Source organism: Neodiprion lecontei, chromosome 3, assembly GCF_021901455.1.
Source record: "Neodiprion lecontei isolate iyNeoLeco1 chromosome 3, iyNeoLeco1.1, whole genome shotgun sequence".
Lineage (NCBI taxonomy): Eukaryota > Metazoa > Arthropoda > Insecta > Hymenoptera > Diprionidae > Neodiprion > Neodiprion lecontei.
The window spans coordinates 19,181,610-19,208,995 of record NC_060262.1 but is presented as its reverse complement, the minus strand read 5'-3'; the positions used below and the strand labels follow the sequence as shown (position 1 = coordinate 19,208,995).

General features: G+C 38.6%; 2 protein-coding genes across 12 annotated transcripts in view; one reads left to right on the top strand and one right to left on the bottom strand.

Annotated features, from left to right (window-relative positions):
* LOC107223743 (putative sodium-dependent multivitamin transporter) overlaps positions 1–20,834 on the top strand; it is a 67,315-nt gene extending 46,481 nt beyond the window's left edge. For 4 of the 9 annotated variants that reach the window (XM_046733786.1, XM_046733784.1, XM_046733785.1 and 1 more), the window contains exons 5-10: positions 17,559–17,780; positions 17,876–18,216; positions 18,340–18,459; positions 18,547–18,861; positions 18,927–19,283; positions 19,465–20,834. In XM_046733786.1, coding sequence (XP_046589742.1) covers positions 17,559–17,780; positions 17,876–18,216; positions 18,340–18,459; positions 18,547–18,861; positions 18,927–19,283; positions 19,465–19,714 — 1,605 coding nt within the window. In that variant the 3' untranslated portion in view covers positions 19,715–20,834. Of the gene's footprint in view, positions 1–16,468; positions 17,166–17,558; positions 17,781–17,875; positions 18,217–18,339; positions 18,460–18,546; positions 18,862–18,926; positions 19,284–19,464 lie in introns of those variants that run through there. The other 5 variants (XM_046733790.1, XM_046733792.1, XM_046733789.1 and 2 more) reach the window with 5 other exon arrangements.
* Positions 1–27,386, bottom strand: part of LOC107225581 (protein expanded-like) — a 142,506-nt gene that overhangs the window by 60,050 nt on the left and 55,070 nt on the right. For 2 of the 3 annotated variants that reach the window (XM_046733780.1, XM_046733782.1), the window contains exon 3: positions 7,977–8,133. The exons of the other annotated variant lie outside the window; for it this stretch is intronic. In XM_046733780.1, coding sequence (XP_046589736.1) covers positions 7,977–8,090 — 114 coding nt within the window. In that variant the 5' untranslated portion in view covers positions 8,091–8,133. The remainder of the gene's footprint in view (positions 1–7,976; positions 8,134–27,386) is intronic. 3 annotated transcript variants of the gene reach the window in all.

Below are 27,386 nucleotides of genomic sequence, written 5' to 3'. Positions count from 1 at the left end.
ACGAGTTATCGGATAATGCTAGACATGCCACATATACATATAGGAATACCCTGAAGTTCAAAGGGTAAATCTAACTCAAGTGACCAATGTGTTTTATAAAAAATCGATTAATAAGTACTGGTGCCTGCGTAAAAGTACAAAATTTTTAATCGAATAGAGTGTAGACGCGTTGTGTGAAGTCTGAGACTATAAAGAGTTAACCATTGGTTTTGTAACATTCTTACAGCGTTACCTTTGAAAATCTTCCAGATCATATTTATCGTCCGTCGTTAAAGGTTTTCCTAGTTTCTCGAAAGAACTACATTCCATTGGAAATTGTTCCAACTAAATTCTGAGGGACTATAAAATCTCCATCTAAAGAGCCTCTAATTTAATTTAAGATTTATACGCTGACCCGTCTCTACGAAATTCCTCTTGGTTTTTACTAATTTATCCGCTCTTCATCTTTCGTCGTGTCTAATTTATCCTCTATATCTTTACACCCACCTTACAGTACCCGTACAAGTTTCACGTGTATGGAGCAGCGAGACACCCTAAAGAACCTTGCACACTTGCCGAGTATCGCCTCCTAGTATCTTTTTCATTACACTGAACCAGAAGTACATTGTCCATAACGGTATACGAACAAAACAGTACAACGCGATTGGTGGGGATGTTTTTTTTTTTTTTTTTTTTTTTTTTATCCTTACACCGAGTATTTCCCGATCCTGTTTCGCGATTTTTTATTTCAGTAATTATTCAGCCCAGTAAGATATTCGACCGGTACGCAGCACACGTGCACTTTACATTCGTGTAACTTGAACATCGAGCATAATATTCGTTAACCACTGTAATTACCAGTCGTATAAATGTTGGAAGAAAAGAAATTGAAAATTAAAAAAATGAAATGACAGAACAAGCCGAACCGTAGAAAGGGACGCGTAATTACGACAGTCACGCTTAAGGGAATTAAATATGCATTTTCGCAGCAGCAGGGGGATCGGAGGGAAGTTGGTTCTTCCCGAGGTGATGTAAACGGAGAGGCCTGGAATTTAAAAAAAATACTTTGCCACCGTGTGGAGGAGACCTTAAAGGTAGTGGCAAACGAATTTCCTTGACGGGGTAGAATCCAGATTTGTCGGTACAAATGAGCCTCTGTATAATTAGGTAGATCGTATCGTGTGAGAAGGTAGGATACACCGTCGTCATACCTTATTCTTCTCTCGACCTACCAGCCGTGGCTGCAGCGGCAGGACGGGCTCTGATATTTCCTCCCATATAATGACGTACCTATACTGCAGCTGAAGAACCGAGAATTCCAGGCTTGTTTCTTTTTTCTTAATTTTCTTTTTTTTTTATCGTTTTTTAAACATGCACTCGTGAAACCTTGGCAGTGAAATATCCATACATCGTGAATGTGATTCCGTTCATATCGCAAGTTGCAAGCAATCCTATCTGACCTGCGATCCCTAGATCTTGGATGAAGTATATCAGTTTTTTTTTTAATCAACTTTGAAATTGTCTCGAGTTATTCAAACTTTTCTACTCTACGCTTTTATACTGTAGTATTCATCGGTGTTACCATCATCTTCAAGTCTGAGACGTATTAGGATGAGGATTAAACGGCTTCCATCTTGAGAATCCCTCTTACTCGGTCTATTCGATGCTTGTTAGTTGGATTGTTTTTGTATTCTTTTTCGTATGTTTGAAATTCTAAATAACACATGTTTTATGACGATGCATACCGTGAAATAGCTTGGTTAAAGATTTTCGGTTACACTCGAGGTACTTCAACTAAAGCCCTGTTACTCGTGTGTTAATTTTAATATCTTCCTTCCAATTTTCATACCGCAAAACGTATCAGCATTAGATTAGCTTCGCGATTGCGCTCCGCGTATGTTAATTATCGATTGATTCAGTAAATTTTTAATCATCTTTTACCTTTTCCAATCCATAATAATTCAAAATTCGTCTTCCAAGTTTACCGATCAACGAACTCATAACCGATGATTGGTAACTGGATTTTTACATTGCAACGAAAAATTTATTTTTATAAAAAATTTCACAAATGAGAATGTACGGAAAAATTGATCCACCGCTTAAACGATGAAACCTGTTGCTTTGTCGTTGTAAGGAAACGTCGTTGTAACAAACTCTGTATGGAATTTTTCGCTTCTACACTTTACTCGCAGCAAAATTTACACCGCGTGTCTGGGTTGTTTCGATCTTGCGTGTCATGAACTTCACGGTCACGGCAGGATGGGTAGATTGTGCGTGGGCGTGCGCGCGCGTGTTTATGCGTGAGTATACATAGTTAACTTTTGTCTAGGATTGAACATCCGGTGCGTCATGGGAAATTCAGAGACGAAGAAAAAAACTAACGAACGGAACGAGCGTATACGCAAGAGAAAAAACATCTACAGGTTAGCCGGGAATATTTCAAATTTCAAGTGGATTACGCATTTGACTTCCCGAATAGACAATTACAATAAGAAGCAAAGAACGATGCTTCGAAGACCATAAACTAGTGAATAAGGTATTGCAGTACCGTAAAATGACATACGTTTAATGTAATTGACGAAAAAGGAGGAATTGAAATGGATTCTATTCGTTGATGAAATGGCAATTGTTGCAGAAGTCGACGAAAAATTTCAAGAAAAAAAAAAAAAAAAAACCTTGCCTGCTATATCAGTAAAACACTGAGAAACGGTTGTATTTTTAAAAAAATCAATTTCTCGACGTGGAAAACGATCTTACGTTTGCAAGGCACGGACAAAATTTGTTTTCTATCGGACTCTTTCAAATCTCCAATCCTTTAGTAAATCGTATAACCGTCAGCGAGACGTATTTTCTCAGAGTGTTATAGAAACGGGTAAACTAACGAACGAACGATACACTCTTTAACGTGAATAGTTAAACGACCCGAGCGATTGCTCTTCGTATCATCAAAGGCTCTCACCGTTCTAGAGCAAAGCAATTTCCGCTTATTACACACCAGAGTAGCGATCCTTGTTAACGAGCTCATTACGCGTGTTATTAGAAATTCCAGGCTCTTATCCGGGGCACTTACTAAAGGAATTAAATTGACCCCCTGCGCGCGTATCCACAACCAGCTAAAGTGTGCAAATTCATACCTGCTGTTTCCTCTCATCGCTTTTTCAAACTGTTTTCCGCATATTCCAGACGCGAATCTGCTTACGATCATTCTCGGCATGCAGTCTTAGACAGAGAGAAATAATACCAACGGAGTTGGAGTTGATGGAATTAAGGTGATACAACGTTGAGAGAAAAACACTCTAGCAAGTTTTGCGTTATATTACAGTTTACTCATATTTAAAAGATCCCAGAATTGCGAATTAACGATTTTTACAAAAATCTACTCGAGGCATCGTTAAGTTAACGTTGCGAATTTCAATCTTATGAATATCAACAACAATCTCCGTAACGGACGGGATGTAAGAAACGTGATGTCATTAGAAAAAAAAATTAGAAGTTGTTTGGACGGAATTTAAAAAAAAAAAAAACTCATCAGCTTTAATTTTCGACGTTCTTAATTTAGCCAGTAATATATTCTGACGAAATGAGCAGAATGTAGAACACTTTTATTATTGCGTCAGTTGAAAGTCTTTTTGGTAATGGGAAGTTAAAGGTGAATCATAAATCCGTGATTCATAAATCTCGTATGCCAAACTTCACGCAACAATTCGTGAGTACGAGAAAATTAACTAAGACAATTTTGTATCCGTCAGGCATTGATTTACAAAGATTTTCACAGAGATATTGGATCGGATTAACGATATGCGTAAATCAGACTTATAAAAAATCATAATTAAACCTACAAATGATTTTGAACAACGGTCGGAATTCTTTCATGTTTTTCAACGATCGCGTATCTTCGAAAGATATCAGATGTCTTGAAAGTCCCGTTACTGGCGCTTTCATTAACATTAAGCTTACAAAAACTGAATAAATAATAAATCAATAAATATCGTAGAAAAACCAATTTATAAGGACGCACAAGATTAGACACACGCATATTTTCCGCACATATTGTTGCTTACAACCGTCGGAGAGAAGTTTATTATCGTAGTTACTGTACGGTCCATAACTATTTTCATCTCTTACGATAACCAAAAAATACATTTCCGGATACAGAACAAAATTGAGTTTTGTAGCGGTAACCAGATAATCTGGTACCATTTTCTTCTTTTTTATACATTACAGCTACTCGAGGCCTTGTTTAAGTGAAAAAAGATTAGTAACCTGATCAAACAAAGAGATTTACTGTTTCGATAATAGAAAAAAAAAAAAAACAATATAGCAATGACAACTATAAATAAATTAAACAGTTACTTGTACCAAATTGTCTAGTAATATCAACAATATTTCAAACGTTATTGTAACGAGATAGCAATATTTTACTAAAGAATTTCTACAGGTAACTTTGACAAAAGATTTTCTCTCACAGTGTTTGCATGTCAGCTGGACTGATGAATTATCCTTAACGTGTAAGTACCATAGACAATAACTCGACCTGTTCCGTATTCCTCTCCTAGCGTCTATTATACATTACACATGCATACGTAAACGTGTGTAGCGCTGAACGGTGTGAATTTTTTTTCACGGTACGTACGCGTTATTTCCAGGCATACGTACGCAATTATCCGTGCAGTTGTCAAAGCGCGCGTGGGAGTGTAACGTGAATTGTTGATCCGAAAGAAACTTTTTTTTTCCGACGTTTACAAAGCCATCTGAACGCTTGCCGCTTTGATGGGCTTCGGCTGACGGACATGAGACACATAGACGGGGTTTTTATTTTTATTTTATTTATGTGTTTTTTTTTTATTTATTTTTTTTTCCCCACTCTAAATTCTGTTCCCTTTCTTTTTTTCCTCCACACTGCGGAGACACCTTTGACTCCGGAGTTCTAAACGCGTAGGAAGATACCGAAAGGTACTGCTGAAGCATTATTACCGAGAAACTCGAGACGGCCGCGGCGTAAGGTTGAATATTAATGGCAATTCGTGAGAATTTCGTTGACTGAAATTCCGTGTCAAATCGCGCAAGCAGGATCGATGGATCTTCGATATATCGTCGTCGTCGCGCAACGCCTCCTCGTAAAAGAAAAAAAGAAAAAGAAGAAGACGAAGAGGAAGATGAAAAAGGAAGAGCGTGTGATTATTTCTACTACGTTCAGGATGCGTTGGACGATCTGCCGGTGGTCAGAGATTGACGGAGGAAGCCGACGTGACACGGCACGCATGATTTATAAACGTCAGATTGGCAGTGCGTGGCGGCGTTCACCGGCGCATAGATTCCTCTGCGTAGCGCGTGAAACGCCTGACACGATGACATATTTATGGGGTATTCCGTGTCGGGCGAGCCCACATTTTGGGGCGACTCTTTTTAATTTTTTCAAAACTTAAGTATGTTGTGGCAAACCCACGGAGAGAGAGAGAGAGAGAGAGAGAGAGAAAGAGAGAGAGAGAGAGAGAATGAGAGAGAGAGAGAGAGAGAGTTTAGATGTTTACTTATGTCCTAGTTAAACTATGAAGCAAGGAAGATTGTTTCACGAAATACATTAAACAACATACAGAACCTTAAAAACTAAACTACAAACTATCTTAAAAAGAAATAGAGTACAACAAATCACAATCCATGTTGAAGATGATATGTGACTTAAAAAAGAAATTTTTAGATCAAAACGTTGGCAATCTACATCGTCTCGACAATAACGAACCCAGATAGGGGGAGTGGTGGTAGTAGTGGCTCCTTATCAGTTAAATATAGTGTGACAACAGATCTTTTTTAGATACAGGCGATGATGGGAAGAAGTAAGTGACGAAGGTAATGAATTCCATAAATAGATGGTCGACAGATGGAACGAGTTGCGATATGTTACTGTGCGGTGAGATGGAATGAAGTATTGTGAGTTAGGAGCTTCAATACGCGGAGGATGGCGAATAACTGATGCTAAAAAGTTGTTAACAACATAAGAAGCGATATGAAGGTAACGTGTTTTGAACACAAAACAAGTGAGAAAATAAAGTCGTTGATTTTTTACCGATAGCCATTGGAGTTGGTGCCAATAATGTGATAATATATGTATGCTCATCTCTCCTAAGATCGAATATAAAGCTAACGCAACAATTTACGAGCCGTTATGACTTGTTGTTCAACTCATCAGTCACATCATGATGTATGTACCAGACAACAGTAGTCTATGATGGGAAAAATAAGAGCAGTAACTAGCTTACACCTAAGTTGAGTAGGGAGTGAACTTTTGTGATATTTTAGTCTGCAGAGAGCAGAATCGACTCTTATCGAGATCAGTGAGACTTGATTACTCCGTGACAGCTGTGCAGTAACAAACACTCTCAACATTTAACGCTATTTACAACTAAAGGAGGAAGTGAGTCTCGTTTCGAACCGGCATTTCACTTTTTCGGGTCTTCTTCGGTTTATTTGTTGTAAACAATTGACATAAATAATTCGGGAGGCCGGAACTCTTCGCCTCGTAGTTGGAAAAAGCGAGTACTACGATGATATCGTCCGTTCTTTCTTCTTGGGTTGAAATACGAACCAGCATTTCACTTTTTCGATGAAAGATGACACGAATTTTCGAACATAGGTTGATTCGAAATAAGTGTGTAAAAGATTACAATTTAAGTCGCCCGTAAAAATGATGTTCTCGTATAAGTGCACGTGGGAGTTTAGCTTTACAAGAAAATCATCAAAGAAGTAGAGCCCTTTTGGACGTCGATAAATAGAGGCAAACAATAAAACTTCGGAGCTTCTGGCACGTAGTTCAAGTATAATAAACTCAGGTTTACTGTCAAATTCACTCGGAGAGTTAGCGATGATTTTCGTGGTGAGCGACTTATGAATGTAGCAAGCCACTCCACCTCCCATTTTCCCGTCTCTATCATTACGTGTAAGAAAAGAATCCTGAATGCGAACAAGATCGTCAGAGATGTGCAAATGTATCCACGTGTCGGATGCTGATTTGAAGTGATATGAAACTTTGCTCTCTCGAACAGTAAGCGGACAAAGTCGATATGTCCGAATAAAGAGTTTGCGTTGAATTGAGCAATTCGTAATTCTGTTGATGATGTGGAGACATGTTTGTTCAATTTAATGACCAGCGGTGAGCTAGTCGGCGACCCTGGTCATAAGAATTTTTCGAGATCATGATCCGAAAAAACAAGAGAGAAAGAGAGAGAGATCTTGAACTATAACGTAGCCGCTAAGGTATGTTCGATCCGATATTTTCCAATTCAGGAAGAAATTTTCCAATTATAATGAAAACAAACGAAACATTTTTACGATGTAATTCCAATAAGTCAGTAAGAAATAAGAAAATTCGAAAAACACAAGCTAAGGTATTAACGATTTGATAAAAGGTTTTATAGTGAATTAGAACGTTCGAAATGGTTCGCCGAATTCTCGTTAGTAAAATTTGTTCGGGAATAAAAACTGTCATTGAACGAATACATGCAATTAGTCAGGTTTTAGCTAACGTGAAAGCAATTACGAACTTGGCCAATTCTTCCATCAATTTCAGTCACCGGTTCAACTTTCATGAGCATATTGATGGGATTTTGCAACTGAGCTCGCTAAATCCTGCATTTTTCAAATGCAACAGAATATACATTTGGTTACCTGTTTTTGTACTCTTTAAACTACCTTTGCTTTACGGGAAAAAAAAATTTGGTTATCCGTGGTTCGGTCTTAGGTAAATTCGATTCGGCAAGATTTCTGTTAATAATTTTTTTTTAAATGTACAGTACTTGACGTCTGTAAAAAAACACCCAAAATTTTGATTTTTTTTTTTTTTTTTTCCTCTAAAGGCCTGAAACTCGAGCAAACATTTCAAAACCCATATATTTCACAGTTTCCTCAATATTGCTCACGGATGTGCTCATGCCCATTTTGCTGTTCAACCATATCTTCACCTCTTCGATACGCGATCATTTTTATTTTCCAACCTTACTCACCTCGACGACAAAGTAGAGAGGGTCACCTGGGAGGGCATGTACGGCAAGGTATCGGCTGGCGGACACCAGAGGTTGAAGGCAGGACCGCGCAGCTGTGACACCGCTACCGCGCATGCTGCATGCTTCATGTCGCCGCCGCTACGCTCTAGCGTCCTGACTGAAACATTGTTAAAGCACTTCTGTCAATTATCATTCGACAAGACGAGAATAAGTAGGACTCAGGAGAGAGAGAGAAATATATAGAGAGACAGAAAGGATTGCACGACTGGTGCTTTTTTGGACAAACGTATATCGCACACCGTCAAAGATAATTTGCGAGAGTGTACGAGTGAAAAGTTCTTTAAAATAAAAAGAAACGGTACAGATATTTTTGTGTTAAAAAATAAAACACTAATTGTAACGTTGATTTTTAGTTTTTTGGAAAGCTTCTCTCATATGGACATCCGAAAACATATTATAGATTCCAATAGCGCGCTCAGAGAAATTTTTAGTTCCGGATAACCATTTTCATTTTTTACCACAATCGAAAAATATTGTTCTAGGTAGAAAATGAAAATTAGTTTTATAGCCGTTACCGGAAAGTCTAGTATCCGTTACTATTCTTTCACATTACGATCACTCTTACTATATTTTCTTGCAACTGTTGCGAAAATTTAATGCTTGTGCAGCAATAAATTGACGTTAAAGCCTTGTTTAACTAAAAAAGTATAGTAAACCGAACATCTGATTTTGCGTTGCAATTACCAAAAAAGGATCGACCATAGCGCAAAATGGTTACGTGTAGATACCTCGTTTTTCGTAATTCCAACAATATTCGAAGAGTTTTTTTAACGATACCTGTTTTACCGAATTTTTCTAATTACTCTAGCAAATGAAATTTTTCGCAGTGTGCGTAAAGAATCCGACCTTCGCTGAAAGGTAATAAAATCTGTGAGTGTATGGTATACGATGGAAAACGATGGTGGTCTCTCGAATTCTAGAAAACATTCATGCCGATGATACCTGAAAATTTTTTTATATCTCTACAAATATTTCTAGCCAGACAGCTGCGCGCAAGCTTCACTTTGTTGTTGTACCTTCCTTCTCGAAACCAATTATCATTCTACGGAAGATCCTGGAATGGTTTTTTGCTCGGCGGAGGATTGTACAGAACTTGCCGGATTGCAGTGCTGCACTAGCCTCAAGAAATCGCTAATAAATTCTGCCATTTCATTCGTATGCAATAAATATCTTGTACAAAACTTCCACCATTGCATGATTTCATATTTTTCACTCCGGCATCGGTAAAATATATACTGCCTACGTATTATGAAACGAGTCGCCAATCGTTCCTGATCATTGTCATTCAATTTCTGTATCATCCCGCGTCTTTTCTGACTCTCTACAATCTTGGAAAAAATACTACTATTACGAGTAAACAAACGTCAGAACCACCAATGAAATGTTTTTTCAATGTGTACCGCGTGGAAAGAAACGAAAACGAAAAAGCAGAGAAAGTTATTCAGCTTTTATGGTTTGCTTCACCTTCGTCACAGAGCTGGATAATATTTAATCCTACCATCATCTGCTTTCTATCTTATCCCAAACATTGTAAGAGCCAATTTTTTTTTTTAGTACTCCTAGTAAATTTGTTATCAATCATTCATTATTATGCAAATGTTTGTCATACATATTCACCTACTCAATAAATTTTCATTCGACATTTTGAGAGCTAAATTCAGACTACAACGACGCATTTGGAAGCTTGAAACAACCAATTTTTCTTTTTCGAAACTGCTCGTCTCAATTACCAACGATGATGAATAAAATGAATTGAATTTCAAACTAGCGTAACTCTGAAATTCAAGTTTTACGAAAGATGTGATAGAATGATTGTATCGTTACATTCGTCATTTGTCAATAGTTCAATTATGCCGGCACCCCTTGAATGAATCTTCCAGCAACGTGTACAATAATTTTCATTAACCTTTCCCAGTGGCTTACTATTTTCTTGGATTCAAAACTGAAACGAGTCTTTTTCCTATAGAAAGTTTATGTGTCTATGATCAACGTATCGTTTGTTCCTCCTGTCACTTGCGCCGCGAGTCATTGGCACACATAAAATTTGCTTAGAAAGAAAGCTCGTTCCAGTTTTCATTCCAAAAAAATAATGAACATTACCGTACAAGCCTCAATAGCAATTTCACCGGCGGCTAAACAAATAATTTTCACGCAATGTCCTGCCGTCCGGAGAAATAAAAGATTTTGTTTCATTACTCGAGTTGAATTGGCTTATTAAAAAGAGAAGCTAACAAAGTGAGAATGATCCAACAAGCTCGTATAGACGCGTGTACTCGCATCTGTCTGGACAGTAACGTGCAAGATGCGGTTACAATGATTCCTCTTTGGCTCCTCGGGAGTATTTGCACATGTGATGGACACCGGAAGAGGTGTATGAGACCTTCTAAAAATCACATGACGTATAACGGCAGGCAAGAGATCATTCCCTCGTTACAATAACATAACATTTGAAATAAGAATAAACGGCTGTATGCAAATTACGAGTCAGGACACCGGGCACACAAATCATATTGCTGTTTTAGAGGATTCGCGGAAGAGTGGGTTAGGAACGCGAGTATCGCCGCGCAGCTTCTGTCCACAGTAAATCACGAACCCTGGTGATCGGACTAGCGATTCCATTTCCATGTTTTGGACCACGATGATAAACCTTCGGCGCGCGCGCCTGCCTCGGTTTAACGGTAAACGGTTTATTGGCCCGTGAAAACGAAAACCATAAATTTACATACCTGACATGTATTATCTACCCAATAATGAAATGAAACGTTGTCAAGAACGAGAATACATTGTAGGAGTTTGTTTTCGTTCTTTTCACAGCTTGAAACTTCGAGAATGGCAATTTGAACAAAGCAACTCAATCAGTGTCTGGCTTTTTAACAATTCGATCATTCGGACTAGAGTTAAGTGGCAGTGGCATTAGCTATTGGATTCGAAATTGGTAATTAAGATATGGCACTCGGTCATCAAAATGTTCATCACGTTCCATTTCACATTCGTGCATTCGGAACGAAAGATCGTGCCACTCGGATAAATGGAACCATTGAAACATATCGAGCAGCATCTACATTAGGGTGATCATTATTTGGGGGTGGAAAAATGTTCATCGCACTGCCCTCCAGATCTGTTCTAAATTATTCCAGAAAGCGAATAATTAACAGGATTTCAGTCCACCTTGGTGTAAGCACTCGACAAATTCCCAATTGCATCCCTTTCCACGAAGGTTCGCAGCATTGGAAGGTTCCCGGTGAATGATCTTTCCTCAATTCAGATCTGATAAAGCAAAATTTTCAAACTACCAGGACTCTGATGAATCCTTCACGTCCTTCTAATCCTTCCAATCTTCCCCTAGGCCATGTTCGTCAGTAAGAACGGCACCAAGGAGCTGAAAGGTACGCGTCTGTCGACGGGTAGAAGCCGCGGTCATTAGAAGTGGAACGGACGGAATGTGGGGACTATGAGCTGCGAGTTGGCTTGTGCCTCCCGGAGTGTAGAGAAGCCAGAATAGCTATCGTAGAGGGTATCGTAATTAAAATTGAACAGCGAGTGAGATGGCTTGTCCTCGCGCACGTCCGAGGCCTCGGCTCCTAGAAACGCGTGCATTAAACCTCAACCGCGACGAATCGCTAACCTCAGGATAATCGACGCCAAGAACACACTTTCTACTGTCCACGTATTAACTCGACTTGCGTAACACGCGCTAACCAAGATGCTTCTGTGCGTACCTATAATCCCTAACCTAGCCATCTTTCATTTCCTGTACCCAGAACCGTGTCGACTCTTCGCTCCTGTGATTGATGGGCGTTGTTTACATTCCAAGCATCCCCGAGGATGCTAGTTTCAACGCGCCACATCGTCGTTCGGTATCCATCTCCCTTCCAAGATCAGTTGCACGCCGGTATCGAAGGGTGATTCAAGAACCGTGATGTAAAAGGCCAAGCGGAAGGTAAATGAAGAACATCGTTGACATTTTGGATCCCTTGCAATGATTTTGTAACTTTAACTGCTCGTAGACGAATAATATTAAACGATACGAAAGTCTCCGAGTTGGAAGTCGTGATGTAACTATATAAGATTTTATGACTGCTCCGGAATCATAGTTCTCGATCGATCGAGCTTACTCAGCAACTCAAGCTCTCAGTAACGCTGAATTCGGATGATGAATTCCTGCAGAATGAATTATGAAACCTAGTCAACTATGTGGCAGTTGTATGAAATGGTAAAATGATTGCTAAATGTAGCATTTATCTATTTGCTTATTATAGAGATTTTTTATGATAGATCGATCTTGATAGAAAATTAAAATTGTCACTAATACCTAGTTCGTATTTAATGGACAAATATGATTTAGTGCAATTGTACAACCATTTTTTAGACATTTCAGTAAAATATTCAAACCATCCGTTTTTGTTAAGTAATTTTCTATTCGCTGCAGACATATTCGAAGAATGTATCGGAAAAGATCTGCGATGAAAATCTGAACCCTGTACAGAACCTAATCTAAAAGAAACAACATCGGATAAAATAAGATAAGATTATCATTGGCGAACCAAAATGCGAGTAAGATTTATTAAAAAAATATCGATAGTATGAATAAGATCTTGGTCAGTCATAAATAGTCCGTTATCATATTAATCTGAAAATAGCAGTCGTTATTTGCAGCCAAAAACGCTAACGTCGATTAAAATAAGGTAGAAGTACCCGACAATCTGCTGTTTGCGTCAAGTTTTACGGAGGTGATATTTTTATCTGATCATAGGCGTAAGATGTTATATCCGCTAATGCCGAACGTGAATTAATCAACATCCATACCTGCTATGAACTTCCGTGGTGTGCAATAGAAATGAATCTGAACCAATTCACTTAACAGAAGATACCAACGATTTGAGAGATGGTTACAAGTAAGAAATTTCAAACTTATTAATCTCTTGTGTTTTTGACTCAGTTTCAATAGTTTTCGATTTAATTTGTTCACTATGGATAGCCTGAAAATATTTGCCAAATAGTTGTTTCCAGACAGGCTGAGTATAAATTTGTGTAAGTACAGTATGGTACAACAAATGTTCGTTAACAATTTCATTTAAGACATTACAAGTATACTGTAATGTGAAATTTCTCGAATATTATTTAGACGGTGAACAGGCAATTTTATACAATTTACAGGTATCCAGTCAGCGATAAAAATGCGCTCAAAAACATGAAAATTTCTTCAAAAACACCAGAGTTTAATCATCTAGATTTACTGATTCTAAAACAATTTCAGATATTGTCGATACGAGTATCTTAGCTCGTGTTATTTCAATTTGCTCATCTCCAAGTCTAATTAATAGAACTGATCTTGTTTAATTCGTGTTCACCGTCCCGGGCTGGAATGACATTCTTGGATATGTTTAAAGAATCTCTTCTCTTTTCCTATCTTTCGATTCGTACGCTTCATCCTGAAACGATCTTAGGCTCGTCTTAAAGGCAAAATCCTCAGCGTACATTTACGCCTGATCAAAGAAGGTCTGACTTTAGCACAGCCCGCATATACCTATATTCCCATTGGGTATCGATGTGATCCGAATGGTCGAGAGTATACGCGACACCAAGTCCGCATGCATAATGCAAAAGCTCGGCTTGCAGCCAGCCACCTCTTCGTAAGTTAGGAGGCGTTAACGTGCCTCCGTTTATACGTGATTCTGGAAGTTGGCTTTTAATATTTGTGGAACGTAATTTTCGAAAGTGTGCAAGTTAGGGCAGAAACACGCTTACGTTATATGAATCGAAACTAACGACTGGCCTCACCTGTTAAAGGTAAAAGAATGAGGACCGAATTTCCATTCGCTACTCGACTCTTCGGATTCCCGGATGTTCGTTTTGCCGAATACCGGAAATGTGACGTGATTATTGAGTCTGTAACAGTATGAATGAGCGAACGCCGCGAGAAATAAACTCGCCTGATCGGTTATCCGTTCATTTTCACTGCATTCCCATGATACTCATATCACCGCACTACCCGTAATTTCCATAGCAATAACTCCTCGTATTGTTATGTTTATGTTAATGCTAAGTTACGCTAACTGCCTGCTGCTCGATAATGCGATGCCAACTTAGCATTAGGAGATCTCCGTGCTCTCTATCCGTAACCGTTTCTTTACGCTGCTCGTTTGCAGAGTGCAACTCTTGTACGTGTCGAGATGTACTTATGCTGCTATAACTACGGTATGTATTGGTACACCTGGAATACGAACCGCAACGGCGATGCGGGCGTGAAGAAAGGTGCGACAAACGCGCCATGCATATTGCCTAACGTCGTACTTCGTGATTTCAATTTTTTAAATAATCCACGATTATATCCATAAAATTAGCTATTTCATAGTTGTGATTAAAATGCTAGTCATATTCATTGATATGGATAATTTTAAATACGCAAAAAGACTATCAAGGACTTGAGGTTCGAGATTTACAACACCAGTGAAAATCATAGAACAGATAATTTTTTAGATGGAATTCTTACGTTCCGGTTATATAAATAATTCAAAAATTAGATTTAAGGGGAGGTCCAGTCTGATTGAAAGAAGCAAAAGGTCATCCTGCGTAAGAAAACTATGTACGATATTTTCTACAACTTATCTAATTATACAATATTATACAACTATGAGAATTCGAACCGTGCACTTTGCAAAATTCATTATTTTATTGGTTTTGAATAATCCTGTACTCCAATTAGTTGGAAAATTTGCAGTTCCGTAAAAATTGCTTCTGGTCAGGCGAGAAAGAACTGTTACATGACAAACGTGTGTTGGAATAGTACAGTAAATAGTATCACCCATCCTTACGAAAGACACATTCTACGTTTCCCAATAAACGTGTGATAAAATGTTCGATTTGAGAAGCAACGGAGGCGCGACTAACAGGTCATCAAATTGGGGTTAAGTAACTTACGCTCAATGACATGGTGCGTCAAACTGAATTATTCGAAAGTACGCATGTAAAATAAAAAACCCTAGGGTGTAAAATGGAGCATTTCAGTTGCGCGCATGCGCTAACATCGTTTTACCGCACTGTTAGGGAATTGAATATTTCACGCATGCTCCATAGGCTTCGAAAATCGAACTTTGGAAATAAGAATTTTCAAAACTGCATGTAGATCAGATATCTCTGTAGTGGTTTTTGAGGTCATTGAATCCGATCTTATGTTCTATTTTCAAATGATATCAAAATGGTAGATCTAATGGGGTGGACTAAAATGGATAAAGTCATTCCATTTGAATTAAAATCGTCCTCCCATCTTCTTGGCGGCAGGAATCACTTTTTTCCGAGGATCTAGACCGGCATTACTCGGAAAATCAACGACCAAATATACCTTAAACAAAGTTCGCACTAAATCCTTGATCAACTATTTTTTGCTAATAACAACACTTGAATATCATATTTGAAAATTTTAAATTCATTCCAATCCATGTAAAACATTGTATACCTACATTCAAAACTGATCGTAAACTTTTCGTACATCATTTAAAATACATGTAGACAGTAACTGTGATCCGTACGTCTGTATGCATTTGCAAATTTCATTCAAATCTGATGTGAAAAAAATTGCATAAAATTAATGCAACGTGTAACATACCGGACTGCATCGATATCGGCAAAAATCAAGGTGTCTTACGATAAACACTGAAATTCCGTCTGTTATCTGTCGAAACTCGACGCTGTAGCCACAACGTGGCGTCGCGTGATTTACACACCGAGCACGTTGTACGTGGCAATTATAATAAAAGCAGGTATCGCACCGGCGAATTGAGCAATTAATTCGCTCGGAGATAATGTTTAAATCTGTAGATAAACACAGTGAATGATACCGATTTCAATTGACTAATAAATTGGGAGGAGGGGATACCGCCACATACAGAGATCTGCAATCAGATGAGAGATACATGTGTACACAGATCGCGAATGGATCGGTAGCACCATGTGTAGGCGGTTATCTCCCACGATCACATTCCTTAATGTTCGTAGCATGGGAACTAATCTTTGCTTCTATGCTGTTCACAATTACGATTCGATGCCAATAATGTTGAATACCTTTTTCTATCAATAGCTATGCTAGAGGGGCTAGCCTCGTGAGTGAAACAGACGTGATATTCAAAGATACATAGTTTCGTGAGCTCAGAACTAAAACATTTCAAATCCAATCTGGATTTAAGCGTCGTTATAAAATGTCGATGATAAAATGTAATGCCATTACTGCATAATCGTCTAAAATCTAGTCATGGAAATTAATGTTTCGGTGTTGACGGAAGTCTACGAAAATATTGTAGTTAATTTTTGTTACCAGCCTGAGGTCTGAACTTGATTGTCTTGACGATTAACTCGATTTTTATCAGCATTGCATGAAAATTACAACTTTACGACTATGAGTAAATATGAAGTACCTTCGTAACTCGATCTACCAGATACGCATCAAAACTGCAATAAATGGATTCACGCTGATAAAACGTCCCCAGTCTATCACGCGCTCTTCGCTAGTGATTACGGGCTTGTCGAAGTCCCCAGAAGACCAGGGGGAAGAGGTTTAACCAACCTTTTCTAATCTTAGACAACGTGGCTCGGCGTAGCGTGGCATGAAATATCGGGGTGGATAGGTAGGTGAGTCTGGAACATCTGTTATATTAAAAAACTCGGACTTGAGGTAGTATGAATGAAGTGTATTAAAAGGTGATATATCTTGAACAAGTGAAAAACCTTCTACAAATTCTTCCGTAAAAACTTTCCTCACCACGTGGACAGTGGTTGGTTCGATACGAAGACCAACAAAGGTAAAATGTTACAGAAAACAAAATCCATAAGTGATTTACCCTAAAGCTAAAATAAGCATTCGAAGAGGATCGCTAAGTGTAATTCAAATGAAATACAAGTGTCTGCATTTCGAGGAAAAAATCACGACTGCTTACGATTTCTAAACAGAATCTTCAAACGTTATTCGATATTTCGAAATACAACGAAAATTCCGGAAAGATTTAAAAGCAGCAAAAGATGGCGACAGAGACTCTGCAAGTGTGGGACTACGTTGTGATAATACTAATGCTTATTATCAGTACGAGCATCGGTGTTTATTACAGATTTACCGGAGGCAGACAGAAGACTTCCGAGGTAAGCAAAGACAAGGTCATGACCAACGGTTTTTTCTCACCTTGCGTTAATTTTTATAAACCAAACAACGCACGAAGCGTGAATTAGCCATTTGTTTGGAACAGATTCCGATGCAAGACTTTCGTGCAAGACTGTACGAATTCACTTGAAATTGTTCAATCACTTGACATTGCACAATGACATGTGAGATCGATTGAATTGAAGTCATGATTAAAACAATGTGAAATAACTTTCAAGTCTTGTGAACTTCTTTAGAATTCATGTATTCACTTTAAGCCAGTTGATCGCTACTTCACAGAATTGACTGCCCCTCGCCTTATTCTAAGGTGCATATCCGTAATTTTGAAAAAGTTGTACCTGTACACAAAAAATGAAGTAACCTCTACTTTTCAGGAATACTACACAGCAAATCGTTCGATGAGTGCAGCACCGGTAGCGATAGGTTTGATGGTATCTTTTCTCTCAGCTGTCAGTCTTCTGGGTGCCAGTGCCGAAAATTACGTATACGGGACTATGTACGTGGTGGTTAATCTCGGCTACGTTATAGCCACGCCAGTTGTAGCATACCTTTACTTGCCCGTATTCTTTAAACTCCAAGCAACGAGTGCTTTCGAGGTAAGAAGCAATGTTAAAGTTTCTCCTTGATGAGCTTCGTAAGGAGTAAGCAAATAGAAAGCTCAACAATGTTACTAACCACTCTGCATTTTCAGTACCTCGAGAAACGCTTCGGGACCGTTGCAAGAACAATCACTAGCAGTGCTATCTCGCTTCAGCTACTACTTTACACAGGGATTGTTCTTTACGCTCCCGCATTAGCTGTTGAAGCTACAACTGGTCTTTCGAAAACTGCGAGCATAATAGTAATCGGATTAGTTTGTACATGCTATTCCAGCCTTGGTGGTATCAAAGCGGTTCTCATCACTGACATATTCCAAGCACTTCTAATGTTAGTTGCTGTCCTCACGGTAGGAATAACCGCCGCCGTTGAAGTCGGAGGTATCGATGAGATATGGAAAATCGCCGTAGCTGGAGACCGTATTGAATTCGACAGGTAAATTACCATCCCGTGAGCAGTTCCATCATGTCGACGTAATCCCAAAGAAACTGCTCGAATCGAAGTTAAAGTAACAGTCTCTATTTTTCGACTTATAATCAATTTTCTTCTCTGTTGAAGCATATCTGCCGATCCAACGGTTCGCCACACCTGGTGGAGTCTGACATTTGGCGGATTCTTCACCTACCTTTCCCTGTACGGAGTCAATCAAGTCCAAGTTCAAAGATTACTGACTATCAAGTGAGTTCCCGGTAGTTGGATTACCTGCATCTCTGCCTTTCAAGTGTTTAATGATCGCCAGTAAAATTTGTATTTGTTAAATCCTAGTGACTTGAAATCAGCCCAAGCATCACTCTGGTGGAGCTTACCAATCGCCGTGATAATGTCGGTGATAACATGCTTCTCTGGACTGGCGATATACTCGAAATATCAAAACTGCGACCCTCTGACAACTGGAAGAATTTCATCCACCGATCAGTTAATGCCTCTGTACGTGATGGACACACTGTCGGTGTTTCCTGGACTTTCCGGACTCTTCATCGCCGGTATTTTCAGCGCCGGTCTCAGTACCGTATCCGCCGCTCTTAACTCCCTATCAGCAGTGATTCTTGAGGATTACGTGAAGCCGCTGTATATATGGAGGTAATAGAATCAGAAATAGAGTAAATACGCACTATACATGAGGGTTTATCAACGTCTCCTTTCAGGAACATAGAGTTTCCAGTGAACAAATTCGCATACATTGGAAAAGCATTGGCTTTTCTAGTGGGTCTGCTTTGCATAGCGATCGCTTTTCTGGCACAGTATCTTGGCGGTGTTCTCCAAGCTGCACTGACGATATTTGGCGTAGTTGGAGGGCCAGTTTTGGGGTTATTTACCTTAGGCATGTTTACCGAATCTGCCACTCAGCGAGGTGCCGTCACCGGACTTCTAATAAGTCTTGTTTTCGGTCTTTGGGTCGGGTTTGGCCAGCCGAAACCATCGGCACCAACTTTGGCCGTATCCATAGCGGGCTGCAACACAACCTCTGATATAACCAGATTGTCAAGTTTTACCAGAGCTGAGTGAGTAATTGATTTGGTTGTAAAAATGAATCGAGTTTCTGGTTTTTTCTTTTGCTCCAAATGTCAAGAACTATTTGCTCATTGTCAATCCGTGAAGAGTTCATATCGAATTATACCACACAAAGCCTTCGCCGAAATTCGGATCTCAGCTAGTCTAACTCCCATAATCGTTTATTTGCAGAAGCACGGGTGACAGTTCATACTTTTATCTGTACCGAATCTCCTACATGTGGTACTGTCCCATGGGCTGCGTGGTATCGATGATTTGCGGCTACATAGCAAGTCATGTTTTACGTCTCTTCTTCAAAGAAGAATCTACGGAATTGAATCCTGATCTCCTGGTTCCAGGACTGTCTTCAAGGCTGAGAAGAAAGCAAGCGAATGCACGAGACAATAAAAACACGGAGGTTCAATCGAAACAGAATTTTTAAAGGCTGAAAAATTACGTTTGTGGGTTCGTCGATAGGTTGCTGAACTGGATTCCTTACTAAGGCAATCGACTTTACTTGAAACCAGCATAAGTAGCTTCTTTCTCTCACGCAAGGTCAAATTTTCAACAATCGATGAACGACCCTGTTTACGAAGTAATATAAAAACATTATACAGACTCCATGCTAATAAATCAAAAATTTAACACACCGATCAGAAACCAGAAATCTTGACATTTCCTCTGGTTACCTTATTGATCCAGCGTCTTATTACTTGAGGGCGTACTACGCAGGTAGTATGTAGTGAAATTAACTTAGTCCTGGCTACATGAAGTTAAAAGACTTCGAATAAAGTCACTGGACTTTCAGTGACTTCGCAAGACCTAGTGTGACCAATGGCTTCAAAGAAATTCAAACGACTTTGGGTGAGTTCACGTGCATGGCATTAAGTACCATTACAAGGCTTGTTGTGATTTAACTGTGAGTTCAACTAGTTAAAAAAAAACATCGAGTAATTGCATAGGACTTTGCTCGTAACACATTGGTTTCACGAAAAATACATTATATATTATATAGTCAAATTTCAGAAAGATCCTTCCACCAACCATAGAATTCACGATTTTGCCGTAAGTTTTACTCTATACTTCGTTTATGTACAATTTCACCGTTCAGTTTGAAGATTAAGCGACCGTGAAGTGCCTGATCGTAACGCGCCACATTCTTGAAAAGCGTTGACTGTAACGTATATCCCCAATGGCAACTACTGAGAGAGTGTGGTTGGCGATATTCTTAGGGATCGTTGCTTGTCAGCAGCAAGTCGTAAGAATTTATCGGAACGATAAACTTGAATGGAGATTCTGGACCCGGTCGCGTGGACACAGCGGACACCGAAGGCACTGAATGCATGTACCTTTACGATCACTGGTTGGTGTACCTACTCGGAATAAACATTCGGACCGCCCACGCCTCCGCAAAACCGTCGACTCGAGTCCGAAGTTTACCAAAACGTACGCAAACCACCGCGGAATGTGGTTCAGCTGGTGTTTCACACCGAGTATGACGTATGAGAACGTAGAGGCACGTCAGCAGGCGTGCGAACTTACGCAACTAAAGCGACATGATATAAAGTGAAAACAACCGAGCACGTGAGAGTGTTGTAAAACTTATTTTGAAAAATACATACGTGGAGGTAAATAGCCATGAAGTTTGATTATGATTTTTTAGAAACTAGTCCTTTTAGAATCACGATCACGCTTGTTTCTGTTCGCCTTTTCACAATATTACTTAAATGGTATTCGCCACGATTGATCGAACAAACCACGGGGCGCAATTTAAATGGTTGCTATTGCTGAAAATGGTATTCACTTCTGCATGAATTTAATTACACCGTTACAAAATACTTTTACGAATTTAAAAGCCGAAGATTTTCAGTGATGAACGAATCTTTCATGTGATACTTGGACTGCATTCAAATATTGAAGGCAACGTCTATAAGTTTGTTAATTTTTACCTGATCATACCTACTCCAAAAGACTGCAATTAGTAGACTGATGTGACAAAAAATGCTTTGATTATGCCGGTAAGGTTCAAGACCATTTCACATGGCACTATCATTTCTCATCGTTCCCAACCAAAGCAACGTAACCCTATCTACAGTTTAGTTTGATGGCGACACATGGTCTTTGTATAGTTACATCCATGCGAAACGAATTTACTTGACGACGTAATAGTTTTCTAATTCGTGTATTACATTCTGATGCATTGTTGTAATTATTTCGCCAATGATCTTGACACGTTTTATAGATATGTGTGTGCATATATACAATATATATATTGTTACAATGGTTGGCCGCGGAATGATGAATGTATTCCTGTCGTAAGTTGAAGTATCTGATAATTAATTGAACGACTTGACTGACAATGACTTTTATCGGTGTTAAATCGCATGTTGAATACATGGCGAACAAAAAAATGAGTTGCTGATATAACAACCGATTAGGATTAGGTATTGCGTTGACGCACGCGATTACAGCTTGTGTTTGATTCCGATTTACCTGCTTTCTAATCTCTTCCAGTCTTCGCGCAAGTGTTTTAATGCAACAAATTGGCAAGACTTGTTAAAATAGCAAAAACGCCACCGAGTACATGTAGGAAGACACAGAGACATACTTACGTAAGTTTATACCGTATGCATGTGTAAACAAGGAAAAATACAAGCAGTTGGATACACGAAGTGTGGCCAATAACGTTAATCGACGGCCGACCGTTATCCTCGGATCGCGGGTAACGATGACCCGCTTTTTCGGAAGCTGGATCAATTTGCTGAGATATTTACAAGATAATTATACAATCTAAGTGTACTAATTCTCAGAATTCCTTCACGGTCCTGTTGCAAATAAATTCGACCTAAGAATAACCTGGTCGAAATGATGTTGACAGCGATTTACGTGGCTGGCTTACATCGGTACACGAGTCGCGGGATTATTCAAATTTTCATCACCACCGGAATTCATCAACGAGATACACTAGACAACGTGCTGATAATTTACATCGCCCGCCGGCTGAGACGCGACGTGTATTCTAATGAATTTCAAGAATGTCGTGACGTTGGGAGATTATCCAGTCCGATGATTATCTACAGAGTTTGATACACCATTGCACAATGTTAAGAAATAAAATACTCCGATATAGTCAAGGGTTAGCTTTTTGATACATGAGTTTTGGTTAAGAAGTCAATGACCAGGATATTTTTACATTTATAAATAGCGAAACTAGATAAAAACATTGCGGATATGCTTGCAAGGCCCAAAATTTTTTTTTCAGAATTCCCGTATCACTTTGAAAATTCTCGCCAACTCTTCTACTGAACAATTCATCAAACTGTCTCAAGGAAGCTTTGAAAGTCGCTTTACATGACTCAAAAACCAGTTTCTTACTCGATGCTAAAATTACCCTGCATATATTATACAATTTTATAACTGCAAGAAACTTGCAGTGCAGTTTTAAGGGGATAACGATCTCCGTCAAATACGGCAAGTCGTATTTTAAACCTCCAACTTTCTCTAAGTAATCAAATATCTTCAAACTTTGGCAAACGATAGGACTGATAACTGTGGACGTGGGTTGGTTAAGAAAAGTTTGGTAGATTGATGATAAAATGCATAAAAATATCTGACTCAGCTGCAGTAGCGTACCATAACCTCCTTCCATAGGTCCCCCGTGAATCACTCATTTTTCATCTTTTCTCAATAAGCGCGTGACATTTTTTTCATAAAACGAATTGGACATTACGCGTTATGATCAAAAGATAATATGCTCAGTGTTTTTGCCGTCCGTGATTGCATCTCTTATTTCGAAGAAGGTCAACTTCAGGAGTGCTTCTTATCACTTAAATGTCTGAATTAGCGAGTAAAAAAATACGTGTCTAATACTTTTCGATGTACCTACTACAGCATATCACAGAATGAAATTTTTGAACTTCTCAAGAGGTCTTTGAACGTTGAGAAGCTTGATCAGCCGTGCAATACGTCTGCTCTAGTAATTTGGTTGGTTTATAAGGAAAATTCAATCTAAGTACGCCAAACGATACCTCCAACCAAGAAGTCAGTACTTTTTAAATGAGAAAATCAAGTCAACTAATAAACTAGTGATAAAAACTAAATACCAACAAACAGTGTCAAATTCTCAAAAAAGGCACAGAGAGTGTACTAAACATCACACAATTGCTGCGAGAATTTCAAAAAATGTGGGAGGTGTTGTCAAATTTATGAAATTCTCAAAATACTTTGTGTATTCTTGTAGGTTAGAAGCTTCTTCGACTGTGGCTAGATAAGCTCGTAAAATAAATCCATAACATCAATGAAACATTGACATCAACTTGCTCTTATCAAAATTGATCAAGAGGGGTTTTTTCGTGAATTTTATACAGCTCATGTCAGTCAGTGTAATACATATCGCGCCGCCAGATGTCACGGCGATCCGTTTTTATCCCTAATGATCGTTATGTGTACTATGGAGTGTATAAAAGGAGGACAGTCTCTAATGGACGGTTCGTTCAAAATGTGGTAATATTCTTTAGGCAAATAAGGGTACTCGTACATATAATAACCGACGTGACACTGATTAATACAAACTGAATGTTGAAGTTAGTTACACAGTTACACTTAAACTAACTTCAGATAAGTAACTTACTTTTAAAAGCACCACCCTTATTTGCACCCAAAATCAGCTAACTTTTTATCAACCCTAACGAATCCCTCCTTCTATTATACACTCCACGGTGTGCACGATGATAGAAAAGTATCTTCCGTTGAAACTGCGGCGCCATCAGTGGGAAGTGATTGGTACTAAATTTTTATACCGAGTAAGAGGCGGGAAATACAAATTTTCCAGCGGAGCGACCGCATTCTTCGTAAATTGAAATTCATTCGCGTAGCCAAGCGATTCCAGACTATCGTCCGCTTTATATTACCCTTTACTTTCCTCGAAAATAACCAATGCCGTTGAGATAGCCAAGAATAAAGTACTGAATTCATGGCTGCTCGCGCCGCGTACGCAAGACTTCCTCCACGTCCAGCCACGCAAAGCCATGAAAGGAATTTTTGAGCCCGTTTACGAGAATTACGAGACGATGCATACGGAACGCGATAGAATTATCCACGGCGCAGCCGTAAAACTAAAACGATCGGCATTAGGATAGGCACACGGTGCTTCCAGACCGTAAGCCTAGATATTTCCTCTTTATGCCCTCATAAATCTGAGCCACCAGTCACGTTATTCTTTATTCAACGAATTCTGGACCGAAAGAAGGAATTATTTACTACCAGGTCACGCAATGTAAGTCCCATTCTTATTTTTCTCTCTCTCCGATCTTCGTTAGATATATTTACTTCCCGTTTTCTATACTCCATATACTATAGACATGCATTTTTGGGGTTTAAGTCTGTCCTCCGTCTTACTTTTGCGATTTTTACCACCAACGTCAGAACCAATATTTTCACATTTTCAGCACATTTTTATTATTTTCATTTTTTTTTTTTTTTTTGTATAATTCACGCAAGACTATAGTTACTCAGGTACGAGTAGTTACAGATTCGTAAGAGGTATATAGCTAAGAAACACGCAATGTTCATTAAATATTACGCAAGAATTTTGTGCTCAGGTTATTCCCATTGCCTCGGGGGAATCGCAAAGCGTAATTATAGCCACAAATTATTCGATCAAAATATATTGAAAGAACGGAATAGTAATTTCTAGGCAATTTGTTAGCGTATACATCATCAAAAATCCATTCGGAAATTCCTATACCCCTTTTTTTGTCGCTTCGCCAATTACACAATGCCGTAAGGAATCTCGGAGCAACATGATTTCAATTAACAATTTCTGATCGACCTCCTAATTAGAGTAGAGGAACGAAAGCACTCGTGATATCATCGTACAGACGAGGAATTTTTAAAGTTTAATTACTTCAACCCAAATTCCCTACTATATTTTTCTTTTCATTTTCGCACTGATTTTGTGACACTCATACACTTATTGCGATTTGTTGAAAATTTTACTACGATTTTTTAGTAATTACTTTTGTTTCGTCAACCTGTAAGTTGAATTAACTCTCTCGAATAAAAAATGTCGACTCTTTGATTGTAGACAAATAACGGCGTGCTTGGATTGAATTTTTCTCGTAAATCGAAATGAACAAATATGACATATAACATAAATAACCCGCTTGTCATACGGTTCTAAATTAAAAGTCAGTCCCGATTTAATTGTTAGAATTTCCGAGAAAAACCTTAAATATTTAGAAAAAATAATGACTGCACGGTTCATTTTACGAAAAAAAAAAAAAAAAAAAAAATTGAATAAGAATTTCTTTCGATTCGAATCGAAACCTCAGAATGACCGGACAGATTTCAACACGTCGAAAATTAATTAACGAACGTTCGAATTATAAAACTTTCTTATAAATTGATGATATTTTAGCTTATGTATTTCGAACTTCCTCGAATTCATTCCTATTATCATAGTAGGAATAGTGATGTCGCTTAATTCGTTTTCACTATCGTTCGCTCGAATAACATTACTTAAGATTTTTCAGACGTATTTCTTTTTTTTTCCTCCTTCTCTAATTTTTGATTCACAAGTTATCAACTGTTCGTCCTTAACCTAACACCAGAAACATCTCGATGTCTTAACAGTCTACATTAAAACAGACTTCAAACGACCGTATCTCCAAATCCAGCATCACGAACTCCACATCGCGATAACGTAATATCAACGCTAGAGAAATCCCCTTTTCGCCAACCGTCTGAGAGTCCAACTATCAACCAGAAAGATGTGAAAAAAATTCGAACATTCTCCTTGAAAATAAGTCAAGGTCGCATTTTGTCAGGTGAATCCTATCAAGGGTAATCTGAAAAATCGGCACGGATGCGTCGCGCGTTAAATTGACAAGTGCAAGGCGTCTAGCGATATTAACGCAAAATAGAAGATGAAAAAGTAAAATAGAAAGAAAAATGAATAAAAAAAAAAAAAAAAACAGACTTCTTTCGAAACGATAATCTCCGCTTTCGCCGAGCACGCACGCTCTCTTGTTCAGTAATGACACTCGAAATATTCGGATAAAGATCTAGCCTCAAGACAGGTCATTGACTCCCTCTCGTTGCATAACCGTATGATCAACGCGTATACATCTATAAAGGCCCACTGCTTACGTGTATTCGCCTTGAATCGTGTATACAGGTGCGCAGCACGCCATGGCGTGGGTAACTAGGTTATACGGTAATCGCCAGGAATTTAATCTCCCAATACGAGCCAAGCTTCGTGTCTGTGCAATCCGGTGTAAAGGTTTGTAATTTTACGTATCGTCGACGCGACGAAAATTATTTCTCTGTACGTAAACGAAGAATCTATTATTATGGGGTGGAATTTATTTTTCATTCCTATACCTGTAATTGCGATAATAAATAAGTTGGCGTTGTACGATTTATTGAAGTGAAAAATTTCGCCGACTGGAGAGACATATTTTAATGTTGTAACAACCGGAACTTTTGTGATTTTTCTTTTTTTTTTTCGATAACTGTAATCACGCTGTCATCTCTTCGAACGAGAAAATATAATTTTTTCGGTCGAACTTCGCGTAGGGTAAGTTCGTTCGATCGAACAAGTGTTTGTCTGTACAGATCGGAAAAATGACTAATTGTTGGAGAAATAAATGAGCAATGGAAAGATCACCATCGGATGCCCGAAGCTCCTCAGCTTCGTGATTAATCATCGCGATCGTTGGATTAATGAATCCAACACTTTACCGCTCGCATGATTTTAAACGTCATTAAAATTCATCGGGATTCTACTTATCTACGGTCAAGTTCATTCAATGACAAACTAAATTCACCAGATTCTGTGTGAAAATTAGATTGCTGCATTTTTTCTCTCCAGATTTCTGCACGGCTTGAAGATATCGGATAAATTTTATTTCAAATATAAGGGCTAATCGAAGATCAGTTCCCTGGTAAAGTTTATTAAAAACTTATGGACTGCAATTCACGCATAGACCAGTTGGAAAAAAAATAAATAAAAATTTCAGTGTCTATGTTGAAAATGGTCAGTTGAATAAAATGAGCCTTTACGGAGTGAAATCGAACGATTGTGCTAGATTTTTAACCGTTTAAAAGCAACT